Below are 18,815 nucleotides of genomic sequence, written 5' to 3' on the forward strand. Positions count from 1 at the left end.
TGCTTTTCCCTTGCTCCTGGCTCCTGACCCACCCTAGTGCTTCCCTGTGTGGACAGAAACTTTGTGTATTCTATGTCTAGAATTGGTTTGGTATAAAATATTTTATGCATGTGGGCAAGAACTGGAAAGGAAAATGGGAAAATGAGAACTGTCTTGGGGCAGAGGGTATACAGCTTTTTCCAGACCCTTATATAATATCAAGTAGCACATTTTAAAGCCCATCGTGGACACAGAAGATGGGGAAGCCACCGGGAAAGTGAGGTTAGAGGAGCAGAGGTGAGAACTCTGTTCTCACCAGAATCTTGTTACCAAAGTGGCAGGGTTTTTGGTTTTGGGGTGGTTGTGTTTTTTTTTTTTCTACTCAATACCATTTGCCAAATAACGAAACAGTATTTGAGGGCAAGTAGGTAATGTATTCAATAGCTAGAGAATAGAGACGGGGAGCTCATGCTCTAAAGGCACCTTTTTTCTATTAGGTCTCATGTCAGGGTTTTATGTGGTTAAGGTAATTAACGGGCTGGTAAGCAAGCGTACCTCGGGGCTTTTGGGGGGAGAGGAGACTTCTCAGAATGAGAGTGCCAATTCTTTTCTTCCCTTAAATCGGTGCAGTCAGATCTATCACGGCACCGGTAGCTGTGTTTTTTGTTACTACAATTAGATAACAATGATCCGGAGGCCATGTGGAGGGTTAGCACGGCGGCTGAACTGGACCAAACGGGTGGAAAACCGGGTCATGTGGGGCTTGTTTGGAGTCTATGGCTTCTGGTATCTGGCTGTAGTTTCTGGTGGCAAGCAGCATCTGCAAGCAGGACCCGAAACCTGGGCTATGTGGCTTGTATGGAGCTTGTTACAGAGTCTCTGGTGACAATGTCTGGTCTCGGAAGTGCTGGCACCCGGGCAGCCTGCACGATTCTAGGCAGGGTCAGTGCAGCCTCCCTTCTTTAGAAGCCGGAACCCCCTCCCTTCTTTAGAAGCCGGAACCCTCCGGAGTCTTTTCTACGTTTTCCAGTCGGCGGTGAAAGCTCAGTACCCGGCCTTCCCGGAAGTTGTTGCACAGTCGTTTCCGGGGCAGGGTAAGATAGAGGAAGATTCCGAATGGGTCGCAGCCGCAGCCGCTCCCCACGGAGGGGTGAGTCCAGAGGGAATTTGGCTGGTCTGGGGCTTGGTCGGAGGTGTGGCCCCTTCCTTTTCCTCACCCCATGTACGAGCGCAGCAGAGAGAAGGGCCCTTTTCGCCTGCGGAGAAGAGTGGAGTTGGATGCGGGCGGGGGGGGGGGGGGGGAGAAGACCTGAGCCCGGTACTCTTCAGCCCTCCGGTTTGAAGGCAGTTTTCCCTTCTCTAAGTTTCGTGGACTCTTTGTCAGCCTCATACAGTAACTTGTTATACTTGTGACTGAGGGATTTAGAATCAGACCATGGTTCCCTCACTTAATTTCTGGTGGCCTTGTGCAAGTCATCCAGCCCTTCTGAGACCGAATTCCCGTAATTAGACATTGCGGGGTAGTACCACCTATCTTTAAAAACTGATGTGAGAATTAATGTCACATTCCATAACACTGAGCATGTGGTAATGGCTAGTTCTTGAATGCTCAATGTTAGTTTCCTTACCGGTTTATATAATAGGAAAATCGATATTTAGAATTTTGCGTCCGGGAGCTCACCTTGTAATATCTTCTGGCACCCACCCCCATAAATGAGGCAGTGGGATGTAAAGAACAGGACTTCGATAAAGAGATCTAACTTAGACCCTCGATTCTTCCTCCTTTGGTTAGTTTTTATCACCTTCCACTAGTCAAGACTTGATTTTTTAAAAAGTTGAATGAGGCCACGATCCACATACGGTTATTGAGCACTTAAAATGTGCTCAATCAGAATTAGGAAATGCTGTGTAAGTGTAGAATACACTCCAGGTTTCCTATTAAATACCAAAAAAAGTAATATCTCAGTGATTTTTATATCGAGTACATGGCGAAATGTTAATAGTTGGAATATATCGGGTCAAATAACAATGTTAAAATTAATTCTACCTGTGTCTTTTTACTTTTTTTAATATGACTACTAGAAATGGCTGGCATTATATTTCCATCGGACGGCGCAGCTCTAGATATTTGAGGTAATATTTTGCCTCCGCAAAAAGATTTTGTGTGTTTGTATTAGAGCGCAGGCGGTCCCGGTCCACATCCCGTGAGCGAGAACGCAGACGCCGAGAAAGGTCCCGGTCCCGGGAGAGAGATCGGCGAAGGAGCCGCTCTCGATCCCCGCACAGAAGACGTTCCAGGTGAGTGCAGAAAAAAAAAACAAAAACAAAAAAACCCAGAAGTTTTACCACAAGTCGCAAAGAAACTAGTCGCTGCCCTTAATTTTGTTTTTATCACAAGGTATTTACAGGTTCCTGAAATAAAGGAAACTTAAGCCCACCTTATTTTAGACCCAACATTTCCATTAGTAAAATGAGGTTAATCACACTCTCTATGCCGTAGAGTTGCCTTGAGGAGGAAATGAGAAATAATACATGAAAAACACTAGCGTGGTGCTTGGCAGGAGTAGGAAATAAGGGTTTTGTATTTTGGGGGTTTTTTTGGTTTTTGTTTTTAAGATTTCATCTTCATAAGTAATCTCTATGCCCAACGTGGGGCTCCAACTCACAATCCTGAGTTCAGGAGTCACATGCTCCACAGACTGAGCCAGCCAGGTGCCCCTGTTTTGTTTTTACTAACTTTTTGGTGATGAGGGTTTACTCAAATATATAAACAAGAATGTGAGATCTTGAAAGAACCCTAGAAATTGACTCTTGATTCTTAGTATCAGTTGCTGTTTAAGTCAACTTTCTGTGTATTTGTAATTGTTAGAAACTTTTATTTTTCTGCCTTACAAAAAATTTTTTTAGCCCTAGCTGTACTGAGACTGATGATTAAAGCAACAAATTATGTCTTTGTTTCTGTTTTTTGTTTTTTAACAGTCAGGGCCTAGGCAGAACCTTCTTCCTTGTTCTGCTATTGGGAATGGACTCCTGGTTCTCTGGAGCCTGGCTTTTGTTCAGCCTTTACCTTTTAGGAGCGCATGTATATCTTTGCCAGTCAACACAAGTCACCAGTTATGTCTCTGCTTCTGATATCTTTACTTATTAAATATTAGATCCCCAAGACGACATAGATCCACATCTCCTTCTCCTTCTCGACTGAAAGAAAGAAGAGATGAGGAAAAGAAAGAAACAAAAGAAACAAAGAGCAAAGAACGCCAGATTACTGGTAATGTTATTAGATAAATAACTGTAGGAAAAATACAGCCTGTTCATTTAACTTTAGTCATGATAAAATTATAAAAGTATAATTTGGGGACATTTAAATATTAAATTTTTTATAGCGTTCATTGCGTATGGTTTTGAAATTTTGTTGTCATTGTACCTTAGTGAGTTGCTGGTTATCTGTGGTGCTCTGGATATAAGGACAGTTAAAAACATGAGAATATTCTATTTTGGAAGTACCTTCAAAACTAGTGTAGTATCTGATATTAAAAGTGGTCCTGCCCAAAGGCTCCAAGCATGTCCTTTTAAGCAGTCTCTTCTGATGGAGGATGGAGAGCATATTCCCTCCATGCATCGTAAGTTACATTGTGTCCAAACTGAAGAGGAATTTTTTCCAATTTCCAAGTCTTTAGCTGATTGTTTTGTGTGTTCTCTGCTGCCGAGGTGGAATAACAGTTTTTCTTTAAAAGATTTTATGTATTTTTTTGAGAGAGAGATAGTAAGCGAGAACACGAGGAGAGAGGAGAGAAGAGGGGAGAGGCAGAAGTAGACTCCCCGCCGAGTAGGGAGCCCAAAGTGGGGCTCAATCCCAGGACCCTGGGACCATGACCTGAGCCAAAGACAGATGCTTACTCAGCTGAACCATCCAGGAGTCCTGGAATAACTATTAATCTATTGCCAGCTCTTTTTATACAGGTCATGTCCCATGTTGTTGTCCGCCACCCCTGAGTACAGAAGTAGAGCTTTCCTATGAAACCTTTCCTCAGCTGAAATGGCATAAAGCAAGAGTATCCCATGCTTTCTGAAAATTTGTGGTACACTACTTTGCTTTTACAAAAGACCTACATTAGTACAGTAATTGCTTTTTTCTTAAAAGTAAAAATCCTCTTCAGATTTCTTTTGGTTAGCAAAAAAAGTACTAATGTACGTCTTTTTTTTTTTTATTTTAAAGATTTATTTTGAGAGAGAGAGGGGGCACTCAAGCGAGCACAAGCGGGGAGGGGCTGAGGGAGAGGGAGAAAGAATCTGAAGCAAACTCCACACTGAGCACAGAGCCCAACATGGAGCTCAGTCCCACAACTACGAGATCATGACCTGAGCCAAAACCAAGGATTGGACGCTTAACTGACTAAGCCACCCAGGTGCCTCTAACGTAGGTCTTTTCTAAAAGCAAAGTGGTGTACCTCAAGCTTTGGGAAGGTGGGATGCCAATACATAAAATGATGGAGTTTAAAATTTTTTTTTATTTTTGTGTTGTTTTTTGCAGAGGAAGACTTAGAGGGCAAAACAGAGGAAGAAATAGAAATGATGAAGTTAATGGGATTTGCCTCTTTTGACTCCACGAAAGTAAGTAGAACACATAGCCAGTTAAAATTCTGATTTTTTTAATTAATCCATTATTACTGTCACATTTTTCCATATTCTTTTACAATTGCTTGTAATGTCTTCCATTCATACAAGTTTTTTCCTTTAGAATACATGAAGTGTCTGTGTGAAGGGCATTGAGAACACAGAGAAGGAAGCACTGAGCTGCCATTAGAATTCAAGGAGTGTCTGCCTGATGTTTAAGTTTGATTTTCAAGGTGATCAGATGAAGAGGAGGAAGATCATTTGAAGAAGAGGGAAGAGCTCATGAAAATGCCATGTAGGCATGAAGGAGCATAGTGTATTGCGGGAATTTCAAATTCAGTGACTGGTAAAAGGGTACTGATGGACTAGTGGCTAAGAACGAAGCTAGAAAGCAGGATAGGAGGCAAATTGTGGAAGCTTTTGATACTCTTAGCCATGCTAAGGAATTTAGAGTTGATTCATTAGGCGTTGAGGAGAGGAAGCAATGATTTTTAAGCAGGATCATATGTGCATTTAGAAAGATGAGCCAGGACAACATGGAGAACAGATGAGAGACAGGTTAGATTGGAGGCAGGGAGAACTGCTGGGTCATGCAAGTGAAAGATGACGAAGGCCTGAACTGAGGCCAGAATATTGAGTCCACTCAGGAGCCAGAGTTGGTGGTAGTGGTGGTAGAAGTGGGAGTGAGTAGTCAGTGATGACTCCTCCAAAATGACAGGCTGAAAGACGGGGGAATAGGGTTAACCAAGAAGAGGTTCTGGTAAGGGGAAGTGCTGTTAAACAAGAATGAAATTCAGCTGCAGAGAAAGATAACATTGGGTAGCTGTATACATATCTCATAGCTCAGAAGGGGGGATATTGGAAAGTGAATGCCTGATCATAATAGTGCAGAGAATAAGGAAGTGGGGAAGGAAAAAGAGGAGGATTTGTGGAGAAGAAGATGAAGAGAAGGGATTATTGGTGGGGGGGAGTAGAAAGAGATAGGAAGATGGGATAGAGAAATGGGGGAGGGGAGATGGAGAGAGGATGTGGAAAGAGAGAAGGGATAGAGGGATCTAGTAAGAATGGAGAGGGAGAGTATGTGTGGAAAGAATATATATTCTCTTTAAGAATATGGTTTAAAAACAGTGTCTAGAATTTTAAGTCCATTTAGTTTTGTAAATGGTATTGAGATTTTTAAGAAAAACTGTCAAAAATAATCCACTTCGGGGCGCCTTGGTGGCACAGCGGTTAAGCGTCTGCCTTTGGCTCAGGGCGTGATCCTGGCGTTATGAGATCGAGCCCCACATCAGGCTCCTCCGCTATGAGCCTGCTTCTTCCTCTCCCACTTCCCCTGCTTGTGTTCCCTCTCTCGCTGGCTGTCTCTATCTCTGTCAAATAAATAAATAAAATCTTTAAAAAATAATAATAATCCACTTCCCCTAACCTTGTAAATGGAATGGGGTAATCTCAAATGCTGTAAAAGTTTCTTACTGATGGTTGTGATTGTGTAGGGCTCACATGTTTTTACAATGACAGTGTATAACCTAGGAGGAATACTGAGGCATGACTGTTTTGAGGTATGAAAATTATGAGCTCTTGTTCTCACAAATGGTTATATACCCCATTTTGGAATTTAATGCAGTTTATGTATCAGTTTTCTTCCTTGAGTACACCAAATCCTTATTTGTCTTTCCAAAGAATATTTTATAAGTGAAATGGTTTATTAATATGTACACTGGGTGAACAAAAATATCTCCAGAGTAAAGCAACTATAATTTTACTGTTTTTAGAAGAATAGGGAGGGAACCCATCAGAATTATTTTGGGGGGTGGAGCTGGGCAGTGGGTTTACTATTGCCTGATGTTAAGTTTGAAATTCTGAGAATCAGGTGTAAAAATGGAGCCATACTTTTATTTTTTTTTTTTAAGATTTTATTTATTTATTTGACAGAGATAGAGACAGCCAGCGAGAGAGGGAACACAAGCAGGGGGAGTGGGAGAGGAAGAAGCAGGCTCATAGCAGAAGATCCTGATGTGGGGCTCGATCCCAGAACGCCGGGATCACGCCCTGAGCCAAAGGCATACGCTTAACCGCTCTGCCACGCAGGTGCCCATGGAGCCATACTTTTAACTGTAGTCTGTGCTGAAGGTGTTTGTTTGTAAAGGAAGAAAATAGGTGAGAATTCATAGATCCCGTAAAAATTAAGGAGTACCATGAGAACAAATGATGTCAGTTGTTTTCTTAAGGACATCTACAAGGATGTTAATTTAGTTTGTATGCAGTTGGCTTCATGGCCATTAGTTATAAAGCCGCTCGGTTCATTTGCTTTTTAGTAATGTGTATCTTGTGATATTTCGTCATAGATCTGTGGTGGTACCTTTTCATATGCCAATGTAGTCACTTATTTTCTCTTCCATTTTCACATTCTAGAACATTTCAAAGTTTGGTTATGTTTATTAATGGATAATTTTCTATTTCAGCCTGTAAATCAAAACAGGCTAATAATATATAATTCTGCAAATAGTTTTAAAAAACCAATAATCCTTTAGGAATTGAACTTAATAAAGTGGTTAGCATCATTTACTTTTTTTTCTGAGCCAGTCTTTCCAAATCATGTCTACTTCCTATTCTTGGGAGGGCAAAATTATACACTTCAAGTAATTTACCCAGTATTCTACTCTCTGCTCCCCCCCACAATGTAGTGAAAACAGGAATAGAAAAGTAAGACCACATACATCTTTTTTTTTAAAGATTTTCATTTTTGGAGCAAGTGCGAGCAGGGGGAGGGTCAAAGGGAGAGAGAGAAAATCTTCAGCAGACCCTCTGCTGAGCTCGGAGCCTGACACAGGGCTCAATCCCACAACCTCCAGATCATGACCTGAGCTGAAATCAAGGTCAGACATTTGACCGACTGAGCCACCCAGGTGCCCCCAAATATATTTATTTTAGCTCCACCTCAAATATGTACCTTACCTGTGCATGCCTTTAGGGTAGTGGATAAGAATCCTTTTTTTTACCCTAACACAGATATCTAGTAAGTGCGCTATGCAGATAGGGTATACTCCCATGAGTAATAATGGGGGAGGGAGGGAGGGAATTGGAGGTCACGTGTGTGTGTGTGTGTAAGAGAGAGAGAGAGAGAGAGAGAGAGAGATGGCATTAATCGGTGGGTTCATATATTTAACAGTCATTTTCTGAGCACCTGCAAGTTCAGTGGCTTAGGATGTGAGAATGCAAAGGTGACTCACATCCATATCCCTCCATCAAGAAGCTTTCAGTCTTGGGGAAGTAACATCATGTATATACATTATGATAATGCAAGGTACAAAATGGAAAGTATTATGAGGGAAGCACAGTTAACATTCTGTGGAGGGGTAGAGGGTGCTTTCCGGCAGCTGAACCACTTGAATTTGCCCTTGAATGATGGATAAGACCAGATGGTTCTTTGATGGGGGTTGAGAAGGCAGTTTAGACATGAGGAATAGCAAATGATGAATTAACTTGGCCAAATCAAAAGACCCGTAAAGGAATTAGTGAAAAAGAGGGTAGATGCCACATAAGAAAAGCTAAAATAAAAGAGACACGTAACAGTAGCATCTGTTATTCTGTATTCTGATTTTTTTAAAGATTTATTTATTTTAGAGAGGGGAGGTTGGGAGAGGGGCAGAGGGAGAGAGAATCCCAAGTAGACCCTCAGCTGAGTGTGGAGCCCCATGCAGTGCTCCGTCTCACTACCCTGAGGTCATGACCTGAGCCGAAACCAAGAGTCGTATCCTCAATCGACTGAGCTACCCAGACACCCCTGTATTCTGATTCTTGGTTTAAAAATCAAAATTTCAAGGACTATGCAAAAAATGAGATCTAGGGGCGCCTGGGTGGCACAGCGGTTAAGCGTCTGCCTTCGGCTCAGGGCGTGATCCCAGCATTGTGGGATCGAGCCCCACATCAGGCTCCTCTGCTGTGAGCCTGCTTCTTCCTCTCCCACTCCCCCTGCTTGTGTTCCCTCTCTCGCTGGCTGTCTCTATCTCTGTCAAATAAATAAATAAAATCTTTAAAAAAAAAAAAAAAGAAATGAGATCTGAATGAATGGTGACTATTCCAGCTGTGGTTTGCGAATGCTATGAGCTAAGGTCATAAGTTAAATTTTTCTAGAGAAAATAACTGGTATTTGGTTTCAAAGAATTTTTGGACTAAAAAAGGTTAGGATCTACTACCCTATTTATCTGCATGCCTTGCACATAAATATATATACCAATTCATACCATGAATGTTTGTTGGCTTGAATATTTGAATATGTTAGATTATGTGTGACTGTAAAAATGGGAACAGAGTTGTAATACTTGGGAGTTCATGGAATATCATCAGTATCTGAAAATTCTCTCATTGGGCTTCCTCATTCTTAAATTGCCATTTAAGTATGTCTGTAGGATCTAGCTCTTTGATCAAGGCATTTAATATATCTTTCCCATTTTTTATATTTGTTTATTGCTTTTCTCTAGGGGAAAAAGGTGGATGGCTCTGTAAATGCCTATGCCATAAATGTGTCTCAGAAGAGGAAGTACAGGTATGCTTAGCCCCCATAATGTTTGAACTAATGATATAAATTAGGTGCTTGGGAAAGAATTTATTTATGAGATAGTTGTGTTTGTAGGAAATGTAGCAGTTCCCATATAGTCCCTTGTTTTGATCTTCTTTGCTTATATTCTGGTGTGTTAAAATAATTTCCAATTTACATGTGAACTAATAACTATTATAGAGAAGGGTAGTTGGCTTAAATCTTTTAAAGCTCAACAGAGTTCTTTCTTCAAAACAGCATAATTTCAAGTCTTTAGGCTTTAATTCCATTACATTATGGGTTTAAATTAGATCCATCCTGAATTATTTACCTAGAGTGATTGTGTAAGGATTTCAGCTGTAAATATATTTTTCTGTTAAGCATATTAAGTATAAGTATATTAAGGCATATTTTATTAATACCACAGAAAAAACCTGAAATCTCAGTAAATTCCTAATGAATTGGAAAGTCAAGACGTCTTCAAACATGCCTTTCTGTCAGCTTTTACCACTGATAAAAGACTAATAATCCAATTAATTTAGAATATGTATAATGTGATCTGAGAATGCTGTGAGTTAAGGTGAGGACCAGAATCATCATTAACAGTCCTTTGTAAAATTATTTTCAAAGAAAGTCTTAGAAGGAGAACTAGTACAATATGTGATCGGATTTACTTGATGAGTACCTATTTTAGAGCTCTTCTCTATTTCCTTATTGTTACCTATGAATATGGATTTTCAGCTTTTTTTTAAGTCTGTAGAATCTTTCCAAATAATTTAGAAAGCATATTTCCATACTTCTATTTGGATTTTAAAGAAATCCGAAAGGCTTTAGGTTATTTTGAAAGTGAAATAGTATTTTTAATGTGCATTAAATAACCATGAATACTTTTTACCCTAGTTTTTGCCAATTAAAAATGGTTTATATAATTATTTTTTTATAAGAAGAGTCCAGAATTTTTTTTTAATAAACAATGAGTTTTCTCTTCTCATCATAGGCAGTACATGAATCGAAAAGGCGGATTCAACAGACCTTTGGATTTCATTGCATGAGAATTGAAATGTTAAAGAATGATTTTTTTCCCCCTTGTTCAGAAGAGTGGATTTTGTATCTCATATTTAATATGCATAAAAAACAGGATCACAGTCCTTTCTCCTTATAAAGTAAGAAAATTTTATTTATGATGTATGCAGTTCACTTACCCTGACTCACAAAAAGGAAAGTTAAATACTGCACTTTTTTTCTTTTAGGAAGTATCATTTGGGGCAATCATCAGCCTCATTTTTTTGTTCTTATTATTGTGGAAGCTGTATATGTTTTCTTCTTGGAAGCTCGTTAGGACTTTTTAAGACACATAAAAGTAATTTGGATGTAAGTTTCTCAAATAAAGCAATATTTCTGCCCTTTTGTATTTGATAAATATTTGTATTGCTATAAAAAATGTCCCCCTACACCGTTTTTTTTCTACATAGGTTTAGATTTCATTACTAATTTATAAATAACTGGATTTTTGTATCTTCTGTAGCTTTTTCCCCCAAATATTTCCCCCATTTAGTGTTTTTCCCCATTTTAAAAGCAATATATACATATTATATAAAAACTTGGAGAAACCAAAAAGTGAAAAGAAAAGCCAAAAATCACCTATAATCTACCCCCAGAAACAATCAATAGTTTGGTATATATCTTTCCAGCCTCCCATGATGTATATTTATTGCCCCCACTCATTATATTAGAATTTATATGCTGTTCTCTTTTGCTAATCTTTTTTCTCCCATGTGCTGTGAACAGTTTTTAATACTCTTTTACATGTTCTTTAGAAACTTAACTTTTAGTTAAGTTTAGCTACTTGGTTGTACCATAATTTATTAACTAATCTTTTATTAGCAAACATTGGCTTCCCTCCCATGACTTGCTGTTTTAATTACAACTGTGAGTAGTATCTCTGTTACATATATCTTTTTGTACTTGTTGCATTATTTCCTCAGGTTCCATTCTTAGATGTGGCATTGCTGGGTGAGATAAAGGGGTGTGTGTACGTGTCTTAAGGCTTTTGATACATGTATGGCCAGAAGGGTAACAACTAACTCTCACCAGTAAAGTGTGAGCATTCTGATTTCATATATGTGAACCAATGTCAGGTGTAATACTTTTTTTTAATTTCTCATCTGGTGCGTAAAATAGCATTCGGTTTTAATTTGTTCAATTTCTAAGGATGATGAACATTTAAAAAATGTGTTAGCCATATATATATATTCTTGTGAAATGCTAATTCCAAGTCTTGGATCCACTTGTCTTTTGGCAAGCTTTTCTTTTTCTTAGTTGAGGGAAGCCTTTTTTATATTGAAGATAACAACCACTACTCATTCTGTTTCATATCTTGCTGATATTTGAGGCTCTGTGGTTAGATTTTATTTTACTTTATTTTTGAGTAAGTAATACACATGGAACACAATTCAGACAGAACAAAGGATATATAGTGAAAGCTAATTGTGCATCCTTTCAGAGATATTCCATATATACACAAACATATATGTGTACATGTCTTTATTATTCAGATGTAAGCAGACTCTACACACTATTCACCTATCCTTTTTTTATTTACTAGTACATCTTAATGATTGTTTCTTTTTCTTATTTTTTTTTTTTAAAGATTTTATTTATTTATTTGACAGAGATAGAGACAGCCAGTGAGAGAGGGAACACAAGCAGGGGGAGTGGGAGAGGAAGAAGCAGGCTCATAGCAGAGGAGCCTGATGTGGGGCTCGATCCCATAACGCCGGGATCACGCCCTGCACCGAAGGCAGACGCCTAACCGCTGTGCCACCCAGGCGCCCCTTCTTTTCTTTTCTTTTTTTTTTTTTTTTAATGGTTTTTTATTATATTATGTTAGTCACCATACAACTTCTTTTCTTTTTTTTTAAGTAGGCTTCACACCTAGCATGGAGTCCAGTGCAGGGCTTGAACTCACAGCCCTGAGATCAAGACCTGAGCTGAGATCAAGAGTCATACAGTTAACCAACGGATGTACCCAAGTGCCCCGAGATTGTTTCTTATCAGTACATGTAATACTGTCTCTATTTATTAAGGGCAGCAGTTACAGTTCATTAAAGGATGGACTGTAAGTTAATAGTCCTTATTGATGGGCACTCATTTTTTTTAAGTCTTTCGCTATTTTTAAAAATTTGGGGGCACCTGGCTGGCTCATTCATTGGAGCATGTGACTCTTGATCTCGGGGTTATGAATTAGAGCCCCACATTAGGTATAGAGATTACTTTAAAAAAAGAATTCTACAACCACTATCCTTATATGTAAATGATTTTACAAGCATTTTTAGCTGGATTTTAAATCCTTATTGCATCTGAGTTTGGCCACCTATTGTAGTTCTTTAGAAACTTTCCTGGCAGATTCATTTCCTGTAAAGAAGAGAAGAGTGGTGTGACTGCATTGCGTAATAATACAGTGCACAGAGCACCTTGGTTTATTTAAGCCGTATGAGACAGAGCAGGTACTATTATCTCCATTTCCCAGACGAAAAAGCTGAGGCTATTCAGACCGTAAAAGCAGAAGATAGTGGGATTTATGCTACATCAGCTGCACAACTTGTAGTACCCATTGCACAAGTGTCACTGCCCCCAGGTGACATTATTTTGCTTGGCGTTTTTGCCAACTGAGGTGTGTGTCTCTAAATTATCCAGATAAGGGCTATTCTGACCACATTTGTGCACACTTAAGAAAGGCAGATCCAACTGTGGTTTTAATAAGGAAGCTAAAACTTCTGGGATAATATAGTCAAGATCAAATTATAGATTTTTGGATTGTCATTTTAGTGTGGTGTTAATAGAGATTTGACTCAAGATCCTCAAAGCAGCATACTTTGTAAAGAAATATTGTGAGAATACCTTGTAGGTCAGTAGGTTTGCTCTCCATGAGCTAACACCAAGAAATGAAGAGGAAGACATCTGAAAAGCCAGAGATAAGACACATACGATCCTAAAGGAAGTCCTGTTTTTGTTTGTTAATTTTTTAAAGATTTTTAATTTATTTTAAGAGATAGAGCATGAGCAAGGGAGAGGAGCAGAGGGAGAGGGCGAAGCAGACTCTGCTGAGTGCGGAGCCCAACACAGGGCTCAATCTCACGACTCTGAGATCATGACCTGAGCCAAAATCAAGAGTCGGATGCTGAACCGACTGAGCCACCCAGGCGCCCTGGGAAGTCCTGGTTTAAAGGAAGTTTTATCCATCAGATCATCTGATTCCGTAAGAACAAATATGGAGCATCTTTGTCTTCCTCTAATAAGCTGCTATGTCTCAAATGTAAATTGTACCGTATCTTCTAAGTATCTAAATGTTGGAGTGCTCTGGGGCTTCATTCCTGGACTCTCCATTCTCTTCCTTAGTGAGTCTTCAGTGTGACTTCAGACATCTTCTGCCATGGCTCTCAAATTTATACTTCCAGCCTGGCCATTTTACTGAATTGCAGACTTGTGCAATTGTGCAATTATGTGCCTAGATTATTAGGCACCTCAAAGTTAAGGTTGGCTGAATTGTCATTTCCCTGCCCAATCTTCTCTGACGCTTTCCCCATCTCAGTAAATGACCCATCCTTTCACTCCTTTGCTCAGACCAAAATCTTTAGGGTCATTCTTGACTCCTCTTTTTCTCATACCCCACATTCATTAGCAAACTTTTTGGCTCTGACCTCAGAGTATATTTTGAATCCAACTGCTGCTTTTTTTCCCCAGGTTTACTGAGGTATAATTGACATATAAAATTTTAAGATATCTAAAGTATACATCATGGTGATTTGATAGACATTGAATCTCTGACCACTTACCTCCTAGGCTAACATAAGTCATCTCTCTTGCTTGGACTGCTGCAGTAGCCTCTCTTGCTGCCTTAGTTTACTCTCCACCCAGCAGCATAGGTGAACCTTTTAAAATGTGCATCAGGTCATGATTTCAGCTCAGGTCATGATCTCAGTGTCATGAGATCGAGTCCAGCATCAGGCTCCACGCTGCAGAGTCTGCTTGGAATTCTCTCTTTCCCTCTGTCGTCCCCCCCCCCGCCCCCATGCACTCTCACTCACTCTCTCTCTCTCACTAAAATAAATAAATCTTTTTAAAAATGGAATAAAGTACAGTCCTTACTGTAGTGTTCAACCCTGTGCAGTCTGAACTCTGGCTTCCCACGGTTTCACCCCGTTCACTGCTGCCTTTAGCCATGCTGCTAACTTTGCTGTTCCTTGAGAACATGTGTGAATCTACCTCAAGAGTCTTCCCACTTGCTCTTCCTTCTGGAATGTTCCATTCTCCCCGACTTCCACCCCAATTTGCATGGGTAGCTTTATGTCTCTGCTCAAAATAAGGTCATTCCTGACCATCCTACTCAAAATAGCAACCCTACTTCCCTCTCTGTGCCTTTACCCTGCTTCACTTATTTTAACATTTAAATTGAGATAAAATTCACACACCATAAAATTCACCCTTTTACAGTGGTACCATTTCAGTGGGTTTTAGTATATTCAGTTATTTTTTTTTAATATGTTATTTATTTATGTGAGAGAGAAAGAGAGCATGAGCGGGGAGGAGGGGGAGAAGCAGACTCCTCACTGAGCAGGGAGCCGGACGCAGGGCTCGATCCCAGGACCCCGGGATCATGACCCCAGCCAAAGGCAGATGCTTAACTGACAGAGCCACTCAGGCACCCCTCAGTTTTGTTTTGTTTTTAAGATTTTATTTATTTATTTGAGAGAGAGCACAAGCAGAAGGAGGGGCTGAGGGAGAGGGAGAAGCAGGCTCCCCGCTGAGCAGGGAGCCTGATGCGGGGCTCGATCCTAGGACCCTGGGACCATGACCTGATGCCCCTAGTATATTTAGTATATTCAGTTATATATCACCACTATCTAATTCCGAAATACTCTCATCACTCCAAAGAGACCCCATACCCAGTTAACAGTCACTCTTCATCCCTCCCTGCCACCCTCATTCCCCACCCCTGAAACCACTAATGTACATTTTGTCTCTAAAGATGTTCCTATTCTAGACGTTTCATATAAATAGAATCATACAGTATGTGGCCTTTTATATCTGGCTTCTTTCACTTAATATAATGTTTTCAAGGTTTGTTCATATTGTAGCATGTGTCAGTACTTCGTTCCTTTTTTATGGTCAATTAATATTCTGTGAATCTAACACATTTTTATAATTCATCAGTTGATGGGCATTTGTATTTCACTTTCTGGCTTTTATAAAGAATGCTATGAACATTCGTATACAAGTTTTTGTATGAACATATTTTCAGTTCTCTTGGGTATGTAACTAGGAGTGGAATTGCTGGCTCATACATTAATGTTTGACTTTTTGAGGCACTGTCAAACTGTCTTCAAAACCAGCTGCACTATTTTACATTCCCACCAGCATATGTGAAGCTTCCAGTTTCTTCATACGGTCTGCAAAGTTTCCTTTTCCTAATAGCAGTTATCACTGCCTGACATACTGTGTACATGTACTACAATCTGGTTCTTACACTAGACGTCCAGCTCTGAGAACTGGGGCTTCTGTCTTGTTTCATACTGTAGCCCCAGCACCACACAGTGCCTGGCACAGAGTAAAGCACCCAAAAATATCTGCTCAGTCCATGAAGATAGTTCAGTAACCTTTTTTTCACTTAACCACTTCCTTGATCTTTATGTTAACCTTTAGTTACCCAAGTAATAAATGGACACATTTTTTCCTGTAAAAATCTTAAAACATCATGACAAAGCTAAACCCCTTTTGAACAGTACCCACAGTCCTGGTCCTATTACCCCTTCTTCACTTTGAATCCTTCGCAGTGTATCCTTCCAGACCTTTGCCTATGTACCTATGTATGTCACAAAGTTGCAAAGGAGCAAAGTACATGGTTTGGGCTTTTTTTTTTTTTTCCCCATAAACAATATGTTATAGGAACATTTTACAGCTTATTTACTCAATACTACCTTGGAGATCTTTCCATGCCAATATATATACCTCTCCTTTTTTAACTGCTACCATAGTGTTTTCTGGAATGTACTACCACTGGTTGTTTAGCTATTGCTCTGTTTTTAAAATCACAAATACTCGAGTAACTCATTTTTGGAAAGCAGCATTTTTAAAGGTTTTTAAAGCTTATATCATGATACTAGATCACCCAGTAATACATGATAACAGAGCATCCAAAGTAGCCACAAAGAAGGGGATTAATATTAGGAAGTAGCAAATTTCAGTCCTGATTCTTATACTTCAAAGAATAAAATCAATTCCTCAGAAACATATAAAACAAAATTCATTTTAATGTCATAGTGGTTAGCTGTCAAGCTCAGTTACAAATAGGGTTTTTTTTTTAATTCCTACAGTTTGGAACTTTTTAGACATTTAAGGATTTTAATACAATAGTAGTCTTCCTGCCATGAGGGATTCACTGAAGAGGTCTCTCTCTATCACAATTCCCATAGCATTTAATGAACCTGCCATTTGGCATTGGCATTTATATGCCTTCCTGGAACATAAGCCCCGCAGAGGAAGGAGCTGGGTCTTAGCCTTCTAAAAGATGCAGTAAAGATTATCTAACAAGTATAGTATCTTCTGCATTTATGCTTCCCCATTTTCAGCATTTTCTTCCTCCTTCCCAATTCTATTAGTTTATCTTGATGCCTGCTTGAAAATGTGAACTATTTTTGGACAGCCCATATTCATGCATAACTTTTTATTTGAAATTCTGGTCACAGAGTTTAGGTTCAAACATTCTGAAATTCCCATTTTTTATTTTTGGGTTCGTGCCTAGTGGTCAGTGCTTTTATAATGCCTTTGAGGCACTAGGTGCTATACTTTGTTTTAGGATTTTTCTTTCTTAAAAACCTGTACTTTTAGATTATCTTAACTAGACATTGTGTACATTTGTGTAAAATAATTCCTAGAAAAACAAAACAAAATCATTGTTTTATACTACTTGATCTCCAGTAGATGGCACCAAATACCCTTTAAAATTCATGATACCAATTCCTAGTTGGTGTTACTGGCTAATTGATAATTTCTTGCACCACCACCACCAGGGAATAGAAAGGGTCCATTCTTTCATCTAATTCTGTGATTGTTATATAACTTAGTATTTTATCCATGGTTTAAGATAAAACCGTTGGTGGGCACCTGGCTGGCACAGTTGGAAAAGCATGCAACTTTTGATCTTGGGATTGTAAGTTCAAGTCCCATGTTGGATGTAGATATTACTTAAGGATAAAATCTTTAAAAAAAATTTTTTTTAAAGATAAACCCTTTGGTATTTGAATTATTAATTTGCTATTTCTGATCACCTTTTTTCCTTTTTATGTAGTGATTTTCAATCACATTGATTCAAGGGGAAGGATCATGGTATTGAAATAAGACTGGGCTAAAAAAAGTTGAGGATAAGAGAGAAAGAATAAAGAAATATGCTGAATGTTCGTGATAAAATCACAGAAATATAAAAGTATGTAAAATCAGATTTAAGATAACGAAGTGTTTTTACTGTTGTCAGTTTTGGTACTTCAGTAGAATTGTATTCATTTCCTTATGACTTTCAAATTTTTTTTTACAAATAACTTGCAATTAAAAAACGCTCATTAAATGGGGCACCTGGGTGGCTCAGTCGGGTAAGTGTCTGCCTTTGGCTCAGGTCATGATCTCAGGGTCTTGGGATCAAGTCCCACATGGAGCTCCTTGCTCAGCCAGGAGTCCGCTTCTCCCTCTCCCTCTGCCCCTCCCCCCACTCCTGTATTATATCTCTTAAATAAATGAAATATAAAAAAAAAACTTGTTAGAAATGTTATATGTAGTAATAATTACATTGTAAACTGGTTGTAAAAGGGGTTTTTTTTTAACAGCCAGGTTTTGAAGTTTACTTTTGATTAATGGATAATCATATAGACCTTCATTTGGAATATTAAACAAACCTGTCTTAATTTTAAAAAAAGTTATATCCCCATTCTCCTTTCTGACTCTTCGCGTTTTCTTGAAAACCTTTATCTTCAGTGTATTAGCTTTCATAAAGAATAACCTTTTAGATTGAATTAACCATTAAAACCAGAAAATGTTTCCTATATGTCAAGCATGGTTTACTACATTTATTCTACTTGTTCATTCTGTTGACTTTAATTTTAATGAATTTGTCAACCACTAAAAAGGTCACATTTAAAAAATTCCCATCATGATTACATTTACATGTTTTTCTTTCCCCCCAGTGTTTGAGTGTCAGTGTTTGTGACTCAGTCTGGAAATCTATTTCTTAACTCTTGTTCAAGGCAGTAGCGTGAGCTCTAGGCGAAACAGATCAAGGTTCAGTATCCATCTCTGGCTAAATGGATGACAAGGAAAGTCATTTAGCTTCTCTGGGCCTGTTTCCTCGTGTTCAGAATGTAATTATCCCATCTAATGGGGTTATACTGAGGATTAGTGATAATGCAGGTGATACATAGTAAGCTATTATTTTCACATATTGCCAACAGTAAACTTTTTTAAAAAGCTTTATGAAGTATGTTAAAGCTTACCAAGACATTTTTTTTCCTCCTTTTTAAAATGGAGACATCAGCATATTAACAATGAAACTTGGGTCTCAAGATAGCTAGCTTTCATCTAAAAAATCTTGATAGGTTTAGGAAATAATCCTTAAATTTTTAGTTCTATATATTTTATA

General features: G+C 38.8%; 1 protein-coding gene across 1 annotated transcript; it reads left to right on the plus strand.

Annotated features, from left to right (window-relative positions):
* Positions 1–1,039: 1,039 nt before the first annotated feature.
* On the plus strand, positions 1,040–18,099 carry SNRNP27 (small nuclear ribonucleoprotein U4/U6.U5 subunit 27). Its single transcript, XM_026483878.4, has 6 exons — positions 1,040–1,129; positions 2,157–2,277; positions 3,135–3,247; positions 4,511–4,590; positions 9,075–9,139; positions 10,128–18,099. The coding sequence occupies exons 1-6, from the start codon at positions 1,096–1,098 to the stop codon at positions 10,180–10,182; spliced, it is 468 nt and encodes a 155-aa protein (XP_026339663.1). The 5' UTR covers positions 1,040–1,095; the 3' UTR covers positions 10,183–18,099.
* The last annotated feature ends 716 nt before the right edge of the window (positions 18,100–18,815 follow it).

Source organism: Ursus arctos, unplaced genomic scaffold (genome assembly GCF_023065955.2).
Source record: "Ursus arctos isolate Adak ecotype North America unplaced genomic scaffold, UrsArc2.0 scaffold_8, whole genome shotgun sequence".
NCBI classification, from domain to species: domain Eukaryota; kingdom Metazoa; phylum Chordata; class Mammalia; order Carnivora; family Ursidae; genus Ursus; species Ursus arctos.

Excerpts from the sequence above, each read along its gene's own strand:
- SNRNP27 (XM_026483878.4), top strand. The coding sequence starts at position 1,096 with ATGGGTCGCAGCCGCAGCCGCTCCCCACGGAGGG. Across the intron at positions 1,130-2,156 it reads CAGCCGCTCCCCACGGAGGG|AGCGCAGGCGGTCCCGGTCC; the intron begins GTGAGTCCAGAG and ends TGTTTGTATTAG. Across the intron at positions 4,591-9,074 it reads CCTCTTTTGACTCCACGAAA|GGGAAAAAGGTGGATGGCTC; the intron begins GTAAGTAGAACA and ends GCTTTTCTCTAG.